Here is a 12,769-nt window from a genome sequence, read left to right as displayed (position 1 = left end):
ATGAGGATCCGTAATGATAACAGGATATCTGGATCCGGTTTTATTTTGTTTTAAATTAAAAGTCTTAACTCTTAAATCAAAAAAATCCCTAACCCTAACAATATTGCCGTAACCTTCAAATCTCTAACGCCGGCCAAATCTGAAGGGCTTGTAACGCCGTCGACCGGTCGCCGTCTTCCTTGCAGCCTCGCCTGAGCCTCGCGTCGCAGCCTCGCCTGAGCACGTTGCTATCGCTGCACACTGCAAGCCTTGCTGTCGTTGAAGCTCGCCACACCGCTGTTGCTGCATGCTTCACCCACGTCACCATCGTCCAAACCTCGCCTGATTGGATCATTCGTGCCTGTAATTTGCTCTTTGTTTCTGTTAATTTTCTTTTGTTTTTATTAATTACATGGGTTTTTCCTTTCTCTGGTCAATAATACTATTTTCATTAATTACATGGGTTTTTCCTTTCTCTGGTTAATAATTTGGTATTGTGGTTAATTGATTGTATTTAATGAGTTTAATCTAATGTAAACTTGTTTAAACTTCAAAATATTGTTAGCTTATTTTCATTTCTTGTTGATTCAATTTAATTTGATTTTGATTAATTTTCTTTGCTGATTTATTTAATTACTCTAATTAAATACATTAAATTTCAATATAATGTAAAATGCTTAATTTTTTTTTTCCACATATGTTAACTCATTTTACTTTAATTTCTCTAATTAAATGCATTAATTTTCTTGTTGAATTGTTAATTTCTGCATTATGGTTGGATTTTTAAATTATATATTAAATTATTAAATTTTAATTTTACAGATCTGGATATTCGGAATATCCGCAGCATCCGTTGCGGATCCGGATGCATATATGTAAATCCGGATCTGAATCCGGATTTTGCCAACCCTAGACCAGCCCGGTGGGGATCCCAGTAACCCGCTGACCTGTAGCCCACAAACTTGTGGCAACAGAACGAAACAGAAGTAGAAAAAACATGTCATCAAATTTAGGTATCAGCGAGAACAAAGCAAACAGAGAGTCTTGTTCACTTGGCCGCTTCAAGCCCTCATTGCTTCAACCATAAATTACAAAATTGAAAATCGTTTCAAAAACCCTTAATTTCACAGCTCTTTAACGCATCTTTTATTATTTCAGCTATTATTTACAGGTTTGCCACTTTCAAATTGAAAAAATTTATTACCTTTACAAAGCAAAACCTTAGTAATTGTTAGAACATGGTTCACTTTGAATCAGTTATTTTTTTAGCGAGTCTTTATTTTTTATTTTTTAATTCAGCATTCTTTCTAGTTTAATGGGCATGAGCAATTTTTTTTTTATTTTCTTTTTTTGGAGGGTTTATGGCCCCCGCCGGCATGAAGGGTTTAAGCGTATAATGATATTTTCAAATGGATTTTGCAGGAGATGGCGAACCGACCGGAGTTAATAGCGCCACCTGAGATATTCTATGATGATACTGAAGCTCGGAAATACACGTCCTCTTCTCGTATCATCGACATTCAGGTTTTGTTGATTGCTCGTTATTAGTGTTACCTTATTTTGGGATAGAAGAAAGATAGCAGAATTTATTTTTGATTGTCTTGATAGGCAAAGCTTTCGGAGAGAGCATTAGAGCTGCTTGCTTTGCCTGATGATGGGGTCCCCAGATTACTTCTTGATATCGGTATTTGGAGGAAAAAAAAAAGATCTTTCTTTTTTAATATATTTCAATAGTTTGAGATAATTCATCTCATTAAATTAAGTCAAATTAATGTTAAATATTCTTATTAAACTATGACTTAGTTGTCTTCACTTGAGGTGGATGTGTGGTGAAGGATTTAGTGAGCATTCAGATTTCAGTAGTTGTTTTTGGTATTTATCTTTGTAGGTTGTGGATCAGGTCTTAGTGGTGAGACACTATCTGAGAACGGGCACCAATGGATTGGTCTAGACATTTCCCAGTCAATGCTTAGTATGTGAACTGTCTTATTTGCTCGAAGATATAATTTCCTGCTACAGGTTCATTTTATCTGTAATTTTATTTTATTTTATTTTATTTTATTTTTATTTTATTTTTCCCCAAATCCAGATATTGCTTTGGAGCGAGAGGTTGAGGGCGATCTATTACTTGGAGACATGGGTCAGGTATCCTCCGAGTTATTTTTGCTTTATTTTGTATTACAGTTGCAGGAACTAGGATGCAGGGTTTTACTGTGTTTCTTTCATTTGAAAGAGGGAAATGAAGGAAATTTTTTTAAGATTTGAGTCTAATTTTGTTTCTGTATTCTTACCTATTTGTATATAACATGCATTTCCAAATTTGTAACACACACACGCATACACACACACATATATAAGCAACAACTCTTCAGTATGATTAACGTCACTTAGCTGACAGAAAATAATTTACAGAGCAACATTTTATATTTTATTAATGTAATGCATAAATTTCTGTCTCTCCCTCTTGTATGCATTCAATTGTTCGAGCCATATAACTTTTTATACGTACTAATCTTTGTTGAATGTTAATCTTCTGCACTGCTTTTTTTCTGAAAATTCTTTTGGTTGGCCTTGACTTTTGTTAAGTGCTCGTTTTATTCTTCTTTTGGTACTTAAAGAGTAAAATTTCTGTAATATTTAGCAGTAACTTCAACCTGGAGTTGACTGGATGTGTATAATTATTCGTTATTATGTGGCAGGGCTTGGGACTTCGGCCTGGAGTTGTTGACGGGGCCATCAGTATATCGGCTGTTCAGGTTTAGTTTTTGCCTATGTTCCCCTGACACATTTGTGTTGCATGTTGGTTTTGGGTTTTGTTATCAGTAAATTAATTGCTTTAGTTAATTCTCTCTTTAGACATGAATAATCTGAAATTTTGAATGTATTTGACTGTTATTAGATTCCTGACAGTGCAAATGAACTGAATAGAGTTGTAACAATCAGCATACAACACTGTGTGTAGTATATTCAAATCCTAAAAATCTTGTCCGTAGAGCCTTGTTATTTTCTAACTTTTGTAAGATATCCTTCCTTTTTTAGTGTGTCAGCGAAGTACCTTACTGCATCTGTCTTGCTAATATTTTCCTTGTTTCCTTTGATCGGCCATGCAGTGGTTATGTAATGCTGACAAGGCCTCACATGAGCCACGATTAAGATTGAAGTATGTTAGGGTTCTTTCATCCTTCTTATTTCTTATTATTATTGTGATTATTATTTTCAATTCATGAGTAGCATAACTAAACTATGTTAGGATGTCTCTCTTTTATTCACCGGTGAGCTGAAATCATGAAGGTTGAATCAAATGAAATGTTCTTTACTCTAAATTCTCTCTTCAGTTTCCGCCCTAATATATATTGCTCAATCCCGTGTTCAACCCCCCCCCCCCCCCCCTTTCTCAGGGCTTTCTTTGGGTCATTATATAGATGCTTGGCGAGGGGAGCAAGAGCAGTATTTCAGATATATCCTGAAAGTGTAGCCCAGCGTGAGTTGATATTGGGTGCTGCTATGCGAGCTGGTTTTGCTGGTGGTGTTGTTGTTGACTACCCACATAGGTATGCAAAAGATCTGGTGAGAGCATCCTTATAATGGCTTTTCATCTGGTCCAACAACGGAAACTGTTTTTGGAACTGAATTTTTTATTTTGTAAGCATGTTTTGTGCATATTTGTACCCCATAACTTTTCTTTCCTTTGTTGACATTCCTCAATAAGGGTTAAATTTTGAATTCTTGGTAATGGTATTTGATGAGAATTAGCATCTCCAAGGAAACTTTGACGATAAGTTTGCTTGGAAAGTTCTAATTAAACATCTTTTTATGTTGGTGACATACTTCCTATTAATTATCATGGCTCATTAAATAGAGAATACTTCTCTTCTTGTAGTTCCAAAAGTAGAAAAGAATTTCTAGTCCTCACATGTGGTCCACCATCCATAAGCTCAGAGGCTCCAAAGGGAAAAGTTGGAGACATGGAGAGTTGCTCTGATGATGAAAGTAGTGGGGATGAAGAAAATCGAACGGTGGGTCACATTTCAAAGAATCTTGAAGTTTTATTTCTCCTCAGAGCTTCTATTAGGTTTTCTAATTTGAAGAATTTCTTTCAACATTCTTTTATTTCCCCCGGAAATGGGAAATAAGTTCTTCAATCCTGGTTTTGCCTTTTCTTTTTTACCAAAAGCAAATTAATGATTCTTTTTGTTCGTGTAGGTATGCATTTCAGACAGGCACAGACCCAGGAAAAAGCAGAAAATAACAAACAAAGGGAAAGGTAGAGAGTGGGTGCTGAAGAAGAAGGAACAAATGAGAAGAAAAGGATGTGCTGTGCCTCCCGACACAAAGTACACAGCTAGAAAACGGAAGGCTCGCTTTTGATCTTCTGAAGGGAAGTTTGTTCTTCCTTCCTCTTGCACATTCCAATCTGTGTTGATTCTTTCGAGTGACGAGCTTTCTTCTATTAAGCCTGATGAAGTTAGAAGTCGTCTGGGTGGAAGATCACAATACAAACATTAGTCGGTCATCTTTGTGTGGGAGCTGACGGTAGCACTTGGTTACTTATGTACAACCTAATGTACTAGATATGCTTGGTTAACTCTTTCAGGCATTTGCTTTCTGAGCATCTGCAAAAGTTTTGGATAAATTGTTTGAATTATGCGGGTGGATAATTTACAATTCGATGCATTTGCATAATTCAGAATGCGAGTAACATCTTTGTCTACATTCTCTTATTTTAGAATTAAGCTGATTATGTTAGAGAACCGTTACTTTCATGCCAACCTGCCTCCACTTAAAATTACCAACATCTGAAGCCGTGCTGCAGAAAGCAAGTAAACATGTATCTTCATTCTTCTACTGCAACTATCGTTGTACATTTAATATGTATTCTATAAATTTTAATTTTCATAAAACCCACAAAATAGAAAACAATTCCAAGTAACGCTTTACGATAACAGCAAGATCTCCCTTCCATCTAATCTACATGAATATGCTGCAGCAACTACCCTACAGTTAATTCTTTTTCTATATCTTTTTGGAGCTGTGTCAATTGTTTTATTTCAGAAACATAAACAAACCATATGGAGATTTACATATGTACTGACTGAATACCAACAAAGAGACCTTTTACTAAAGGTTAATTAAAGCCTCCTAGAGCAGAAGACACCAAATTGCAGAAGCTGCATTCACAGTAAAGCAGAACAGCTTTCTTAAACCGCATGGAACTGGAACATTTGTCTCATCCTCAACCAGGTTTTAGCTCAGCTGCTTTCCTACACCACAGCAGCAGTAGCACAAAGATCCAGGATTAACCCCAATCTTGCTCTACTTCAAGATTCAGATGTCTGATTTTCTGCATGCATGAGAAAGCAAATATTATACCATTCATAGTCAATGCAATACAACAACTTAGAAAGTGACAAATGATTGGAAATAACCCCTACATTTTGACTTGTATGGTTGTATTCCAACCAGCAACCACTATTAATCAACCATTCTTCTCAAACTATTGAAGAAGAAAAATGAATTTACTTTAGTTAAATAAAACATTAAGGGGTAGTCTTCTACATCAAAGAAGGTAGAAGAGTATTAATGAAACAAAGGGGGTGATTTTCTAGCTAGCATTAACAAAAAAGAAATGGGGGGGTCCGCATGAAATTAACCCCAATTAATTTATATCTATCTGGTGGTCCATTGTTGCCCCTAGATTGAACAATGTTAACGAACTTCAACTTGATCCAGAGACTGGCAAAGATCTAGTAGACTATTTTGCTCGGTGAGAAATATGTGACCATCTTTGAGCAGATACCATTCTTCGCCAAAGATAACTACTCTCCACAGCAGATATTATGTGGAGTACAGTAATTCTATGACATGAAAGACATCTTCCAATACTGAATTTGAAAATTTCAATGATGCAAATATCAAATTTAAGTAACTAAAGCAAGTCAATACATAAGAGCCCACACCTTCTCCAATTAGCATTTCAAATCGAGCAACAATGTGCTTCCCATAAGTGTATTTCTTTAAAACATGAGCATGTGTTCTGATACGACTAAGCATCATGGCCTGCTGACTCTCAGAACTTAATTCAAAAATCTTCTGGACAACATAATTTGCAAACTGGTCCTTCATCATTGTCTGGGAAAAAAAAGGTTAATGCACACCGTGAGAAGCAATTTTCAAGAATCTATCTCCAAAGCCTACATTGATCTATATAAATTTAATATTTGCTGCCCCACAACAAGCATGCTACACAGGTAATAAGAAATTTAGCCTTCCCAAAGAGGTTGGAAAGGAAAGCAACATTATCACATAAGTTCTCGTCAAATTCAACATACTCAGACCCTCAAAAAATAAAATGGAATACAACAGAATAATGGATGCAACTTGAAATATTTTGTATCTATATAAGAGCAGGAATCGTTGTCTTACTAAACTGAGCAAGACAATGGTGTAAAGTTGAGGGGGAAAAAACAGAACATAACTGAAAATGATTACTTATCCAGTGAAATAGAAAGTTAATCAGACATTTACGAAAAGCAGCAGTTCATCATTGAAATCAATACCAAACAAGAAATGGAAAGAACAAATAAAATGTCAAAATCATATATCATGTGTTAATTTAATATGACATTAAGCGTGTTTAAAACACCCTAATTGCATCAATTATAGTACAATAAGTTATTTTTTGGTCTGTCATGCTTGCAGTGGTGGTTGAGTTTGATGCAAGTGCCTGCCACATGAAAAGATGTCCAAAGCTCTTAAATATTATTATTGGGCCCTCACCTATCAACATAAGCTCTTGTGTTGAGTAGTTATTGAATAATGTATCAAAACCAATATGACACTGTGGTCTTGTATGTGAGACTCCCCATCTTTTTAGTATCAACTTAATGGTAATCAATTTGCTTAAAATTATGCTTGTGAATATGGTTGTAAACTGTCTCTGAGCTTTGCATGCAAGGGAGGCCTATTAGAACTTAGTTACTGAGCCCTTCCCAATCTGCTTAAGGACTTTAGAGCAGCATGTAAATAAATATTAATAGACTCAAGAAGTTACTATCAACCTCATACAACACCAAGAGACATGTTAAAATTTACTTTTCAAATTATCTTTCATACCAAGGCCATAAAAACTTATGCAAATTACCAATAAGGTTTCCTCATTATGCCCAAGAATTTCCTCAATGATAAGTTCTCGTTCAGCAGGACCACCATATGCCAAGCATTTCTCAATAACATTTGATGCAAATTTATGCTGGCTCAGTTGTACAATATGCCCTGACAACTTCCTAATAATTTTGCTTCTTTCAAGAGGTTTTCCCCTCTGCAGTACATGCTGCAAAGTGTAAAGAGGACAGCCACTGATTAGCATTAAGCAATAACAAGAAGCTCACGTATAAAAGGAATTTCATTGCACACCGGAAAGTAGATTTCAGGAAGTGACTATATAAAATTCATGATCAGAGAAAAATTGCAAGTTAAGCGATCAACAAGAAAATACCAACCTGGGTAACATAATTGCCATACTGATCCTGAGCAAGAGCACAAACGTTATCCAAAATCTCATCCACTATAAACTGGCATTGATGCTTATCTGCACAATGCTCTAAAACTCTCTACAAGAAACCAAGACAAAAATTCAGAATGTTAAAAGCACCAAAGAAATATAGAAGGGAAAGAAGAGATTCCAATAAAGTGTCAGTAACCTGTATAACACGGCAACCATACGGATGCATTGAAAGTGCTGCAACTTGGCCACAGAAAGCAGAAATTATAAAACCAATTTTCTCTGGTGGAATGCACTCGATGCATTTTTGTATAACATGATTTCCATTTTGGTCACGCACACATCTCATAACCTGTCCGTCCAGTTCACGGACAAGTTGTGCTTTCTGTTCAATCTCAATGGTCTCAAGTGCCTACATTAGCACAGGATGAAATGAAAATCTTTTCCACTGAAGCAATTGGAAAGGGAGTAACAGAGGATAACTTACGATAGCAGACCAACTAATCATCCGTAGAATGCTCCATTGCACTAAAGACGCTACTATGAGTAAAAACAGGACATGTTTTGGAATTCTTTTGGCGCAAATCAAAGTTTCATAAGCATGCATTCAAAGCCCAGTGCGGGGAAATTTTCACCTCTCTAACTCTAGAGGAACATCTTTAATATAGGAGCATAGCCTAATTTTGTGTGGGGAAGTTCATAGTCCCCATAGATCAACCATATTTTATGGAAGATAATGGAAAACAAATTTGAAATTTCAGGTCTATCATGATTCCTAATTTTAATTCTTTAGAAGCTTCAAATCTCACAGTACAACATATTGGAAGCTTTCAGTTAGGAGTCTGATGCTACACATATGGGAATAGGAGCTGTTTCAAGTCAAGAAGCTCAGCATAAAGATCCCAATAGAAGCTACTACTACTTACTTATCCCAGGTTCGGGATAAAACTTGAAACCCTCAAAACGAACCTAGTCCGGATTATTTCCTTATGTAACTAGCAAGCTCTTAGGTCAACAGTCTAAACTGATCTTTCTAAGAAGCAAACTCTAACATTCCAGTACATGGTGGTGTTTCGGGTTACAAGTAGATGAAACATTATTCAAAATGGAAATTAAATGCACAAAAACAGTTAAGACAGACAAGAAAAGCCAGGAACTGCTAATAGAATGCAAGCAGTTAAGACAGACAACAAAAATTCAATAGTAAAGAAACACTTCTACCATATATTAATATCATATCGGTACATAAATGTACCATAACAATCTCACATATAAATGTACCATAACAATCTCTCATACCTTTTGGATTACACGACAGCCATACATCTGCATACTTAAAGGCAAAATCTGACCAACAAGCTGATTTGCCAGCTCCTTCCGCTGTGCAGGGCTTCCATACTCAAAAAACTGAAAGTACACAAAGGAAAAAGGAAAACAAATAAATAAGAAAAAAAACAAGCTGTAGGCAACAGTTACAAAAGTGGAAAAATGTTCAGAAAGCACACCTTTTGAATAACATAATTACCAAACACATCAGTCATCAATTTGGATGCATGTGGAAGAATTTCTTTAAAAACAGATGCCTTCTCATCAACACTACAATTCTCCAACTTCTGCTGAATAAATCGACTCCCATGTTGATCAGCACTAGAATCAGAAATACTAAGTTAGTTATGTTTCTAACAGGGAAAATACATGGAAAATGAAACTAAAAGCTCAAAAACTTGCCTAAATTCAACAATATGTCCAGTGATATCAGACAGCTCAAATCTTCGACCTTTGCCAGATTTCAACTCTTCAAGAAAATTACATATTTTGGGATCATTATAACTCTCAAAACCTCTTTGACCTTGCCAACCAGAATATCTATTAGAAACAGGTGAAAACCTCATTTCATTTCTCCCTCCAAGAAGGCCTGTCCCCACTACGGGAGACCCAGGCAAAGCTGGACTAGCAAGTGGTGAGGAGGGGTACACAAACATACCCATGTTTGGTGGGTTCCCCATATGATAAGGACTCACAGTCACTTTACTGGTGCTTGGATTTTCTGTTTCTCCACTTCTATAATGTTGGAATGTCTGAACATCAGAAGCAGCCATGTCAGACCCCTTTTTCAATTCATGGGAATTAGTATGGCTCCCCAAAACACCACCTTTAGAACCCAATGGCTCAAATTGACCAGAAATATTATACGCCTCCCCAAAAGGTTGCTGATAGTATTGCAAATGCAGAGGATTCGCAAAAGAAGGCTGCAGTGAAAACCCAAACTGTCCATAAATCTTGTTAAGATACTGCATATCAGAACCATGAACAACGCTTCCTCCAGTTGAAACCCCAGATGGCTGAGGATGAAAGCTTGGACCAGCACTGCCATCAAGAACCATTGCAATACCACCATGGGGAGGATATCCGGCAACTAAAGGAGGACCAATTGATGAATTCATTACATATCCACCTACACCATATTGGGGAGAATAGAAGCCTGGGGCTTGAACATTAGAGTAAAATGGATTAGGAGAAGCCATGTAGGCAGCTGCACTTGCATATAGTGGAGGTGTGAACCCAGATGACTGGACTACTGGCTGCACCGCTGTTGAAGGCCTAGAAGGACCATGATGAAACTGATCCATGCCAATGTGTGTGCCAATTAGCCCTAGGGAACTTACTTGAGAATGGGCATTTTCAACTTGAGATGAACTGCTGACTTGTGAATGTACATTGAGTTGAGCTTGATTTTTCTGATTTCCTAAATTTGAATGGCCCGTATTAAAATCCTTCATATTTGAAATAATAACAGAAATATCTGAATGACTGATATCCCGATCTAAAACTTCATCTTTTGTCCAAATATCTGTGTCATTTGAAGTTACTTCCTCAGTTGGAGGAGTAGAAGATATGGTTGCTGTCCAATCATGAGACGACGAGCTTACATTATAAGCAGTTGACACATCCACTTTTGATGACACCCCTGTATTATGAGCACCAGTAGTTGTTGAAACACCATTTGACGAGATAACAGAGGGATCTCTCAAGGAACTGGAATCAGAATAGCCGAAAGAATGAGACTGATTATACACTGGTGATGAAGAACGAGGAAAGTCTTCCTGTAAATGTGAAAACATAGCTATGCGTTCACAGGCATGCAATTCAAAGAATAAAAAGCTAGAGGTAAATTTGGTAATCAGTAACTCTAAAATTCTAATCACCAAAAGGAAAAAACCACTCTGAAATTCACATGACGGTATATGCAGAGCTTATTTCCCTACAGTACTATTAACAGAAGATTATTTTCCTACAGTACTATTAACAGAAGAATGAGGAGTTTAAAAGTTAGCATCTGAACATCGGAAATGGATATTAAGAATACATTAAGGATAAATGGATCGTGAACAAAGTAAGTGATGTAAGTTACTTGAAAAATGTCACAGAGATGTTTACCTGTATTATATCAACCAAATTTCTTGAAAAATGTCAGAAAGATGTTTACCTGTTTTATATCAACTAAATTTCTGTTCTGGCCTGCCACTTTAACAGCCTCATTTCCAGAGCAGAACCCATTTTTCCTGTCTACCATTTCATCAGAAAAGTGTTTTGGGGAGCGATCATCCTCAGACTCTTCCTTATGTGTCGAAAGGGTGACTTGAGACACATGCACTGAACAGTTACTGCTATTGTCTAAAGAAGTTAGTCCCCTACGATTACCAAACCTATTGAGATCGTGATCTAGATGTCGAGGAAGTCTAGGATTCAAGTTGACGTTTGAACCGTAATATTTTAAACATGTTTGATTAGCTTGTAACCGTTCCTCAGACTCAGAGTTTCGAATATTGCCATTGAAATTAGCCAAATTCACCCCCGAGCTAGAGCTCTTACGGGCTATAAGATTCTCTATAGCCAAAAAAGAACCCTCCATGTTCGGGGGTGCACTTCCACTTCTATTAGGCACAGCCCTTTGCACACTTCCATGAACATCACAACCTTTTTGGAGCAACCCTAACTCTTCTGCTGCCATGCTCGCAGAAGAGTGTGCAAATGCTGCTGCTTTCTTCAGAGCAGGCCATTTCCCACTTGTTTCCGACATTCTAATTGGACTCTCAGTAGCCATACTTAATGAAAAGATTTTATCTCCTCTTTTTCAATAAAAATTCAGCCAACTGTTATTCACATGCTTCCCTGAAAAACACCACTTATTTTCACTCAAAGCTCAAAAAATTGGACCAACACTATAGAAAGTATCGATAGAATAAACCCAGAAGAAATCATCAATTGCAATTAGCACTCTCACTTTGATAAGTAATATTTTAGTCCAAAACTACAAAGGTGCAAGTGAGAGTCCAATCAAAACAATATCAAGCATATGGGGTTGCAAGCATAAAGATACACTTTGACAAATCACAATCACAACCCATGTAAAAGAAAAAACTTTAGTATCCAATTCAACTATATATTCATTCGAGCAACCAGAAATGAGAAAGAAACAAAAAGCATAAAAAAGTTGCCATTTTTTTATGACAAAGCTTCACTTTTTGAAGCCCACAAATCAACACAGAGTCCCTTACCAAGTAACTGAAGAAGAAAGATTCAGAGTAGAAAAACCCTAGATTCTCTGTAGAGAAACCTTGGCTCTGAAAATTGATATATTTGGCTTTAGAGGGTTGTTTGAAAAATGGATGCGTGTTGGTATTAATATTGGCAAAGAGTTAATAATACAAATAATAATAAAAAAAAAAACAGTAAAAATTAAAGCGCTAAAGGCAGACCAAGTATTGCTAAGTTTCAGTTATGTCTTAGTTTTGTTGTGTTTTTGGGGGTTTTGTCTTTTGGTTTAGGTTTTTTTAGAAGTAGAGGAAAAAATGAATTGACAAAAACGGGAAATAGCCGTGAAAGTGATTGATAGTTTCATGAAGATAACAAAGCCACTGACGCGAGAGTGACACGTGAAGTTAATTAAAAAGACCTTCCATTTTTGAGGAATTACATCCATTCAATGATGTTTTGTCCCTTTCTTTTTCCTTTTTTTCTCGCAGTCATGTTCCTTTGAATCAATGAGATAATTTGAACATTTTTTTTTTCCCAAAACCATGGGATAATTATTGAAAACACAGTCTTATGATTAATTGGATATGTTTAAGCTCATTGACTAGAATTTTAACTTGATTTGTATGTTCCTTTCCATTGTTTTTTATCCATTATCAGTATATCATATGCACGATGATTAGAAGTTATTAAAGACATGATTATCATAAAATATAAAAGATAAGATATTTCTTAATAATACTTAATAAGTGA

General features: G+C 36.3%; 2 protein-coding genes across 5 annotated transcripts; one reads left to right on the top strand and one right to left on the bottom strand.

Moving 5' to 3' along the window:
• The first annotated feature begins 50 nt into the window (after nt 1–50).
• LOC18056016 (18S rRNA (guanine-N(7))-methyltransferase RID2) lies at nt 51–4,690 on the top strand. 3 transcript variants are annotated; one of them, XM_006453241.2, is made up of 11 exons: nt 51–342; nt 802–992; nt 1,402–1,503; nt 1,588–1,663; nt 1,868–1,951; nt 2,069–2,124; nt 2,679–2,735; nt 3,090–3,139; nt 3,378–3,530; nt 3,860–3,995; nt 4,183–4,690. In XM_006453241.2, exons 3-11 carry the CDS (start codon nt 1,405–1,407, stop codon nt 4,345–4,347), a joined length of 876 nt encoding a protein of 291 aa, XP_006453304.1. In that variant the 5' UTR covers nt 51–342; nt 802–992; nt 1,402–1,404; the 3' UTR covers nt 4,348–4,690. The 3 variants fall into 3 exon arrangements, with proteins under 3 accessions (XP_006453304.1, XP_006453305.1, XP_006453306.1); XM_006453243.2 differs by having other exon boundaries at nt 52–342; nt 802–1,150; XM_006453242.2 differs by lacking the exon at nt 802–992.
• Nucleotides 4,691–4,839: 149 nt separating this feature from the next.
• Nucleotides 4,840–12,412, bottom strand: LOC18056015 (pumilio homolog 6, chloroplastic). 2 transcript variants are annotated; one of them, XM_024178441.1, is made up of 10 exons: nt 12,040–12,412; nt 10,968–11,653; nt 9,209–10,584; nt 8,986–9,127; nt 8,780–8,887; nt 7,680–7,892; nt 7,479–7,589; nt 7,121–7,309; nt 5,937–6,108; nt 4,840–5,320 (listed from the first exon to the last, which is right to left on the bottom strand). In XM_024178441.1, exons 2-10 carry the CDS (start codon nt 11,583–11,585, stop codon nt 5,298–5,300), a joined length of 2,952 nt encoding a protein of 983 aa, XP_024034209.1. In that variant the 5' UTR covers nt 11,586–11,653; nt 12,040–12,412; the 3' UTR covers nt 4,840–5,297. The 2 variants fall into 2 exon arrangements, with proteins under 2 accessions (XP_024034209.1, XP_006453301.1); XM_006453238.2 differs by having other exon boundaries at nt 10,968–12,412.
• Between the last annotated feature and the right edge of the window lie 357 nt (nt 12,413–12,769).

This window comes from Citrus clementina, unplaced genomic scaffold (genome assembly GCF_000493195.1).
Source record: "Citrus clementina cultivar Clemenules unplaced genomic scaffold, Citrus_clementina_v1.0 scaffold_1, whole genome shotgun sequence".
NCBI lineage: Eukaryota > Viridiplantae > Streptophyta > Magnoliopsida > Sapindales > Rutaceae > Citrus > Citrus x clementina.
Note: the sequence above shows the minus strand (reverse complement) of the source record. Positions and strands in the feature narration are given on the sequence as shown.

What these genes read in the sequence shown, in the direction of transcription:
- LOC18056016 (XM_006453242.2), top strand. Translation starts at nt 1,405, where the DNA reads ATGGCGAACCGACCGGAGTTAATAGCGCCACCTGAGATATTCTATGAT. An exon ending in CTCGTATCATCGACATTCAG is followed by an intron (nt 1,504 to 1,587) that starts GTTTTGTTGATT and finishes TTGTCTTGATAG; the next exon opens with GCAAAGCTTTCGGAGAGAGC. An exon ending in GGGATGAAGAAAATCGAACG is followed by an intron (nt 3,996 to 4,182) that starts GTGGGTCACATT and finishes TTGTTCGTGTAG; the next exon opens with GTATGCATTTCAGACAGGCA.
- LOC18056015 (XM_006453238.2), bottom strand. Translation starts at nt 11,585, where the DNA reads ATGGCTACTGAGAGTCCAATTAGAATGTCGGAAACAAGTGGGAAATGG. An exon ending in ATTTAGTTGATATAAAACAG is followed by an intron (nt 10,585 to 10,967) that starts GTAAACATCTTT and finishes TCACATTTACAG; the next exon opens with GAAGACTTTCCTCGTTCTTC. An exon ending in ATAATGAGGAAACCTTATTG is followed by an intron (nt 6,109 to 7,120) that starts GTAATTTGCATA and finishes TTTTTTTCCCAG; the next exon opens with ACAATGATGAAGGACCAGTT.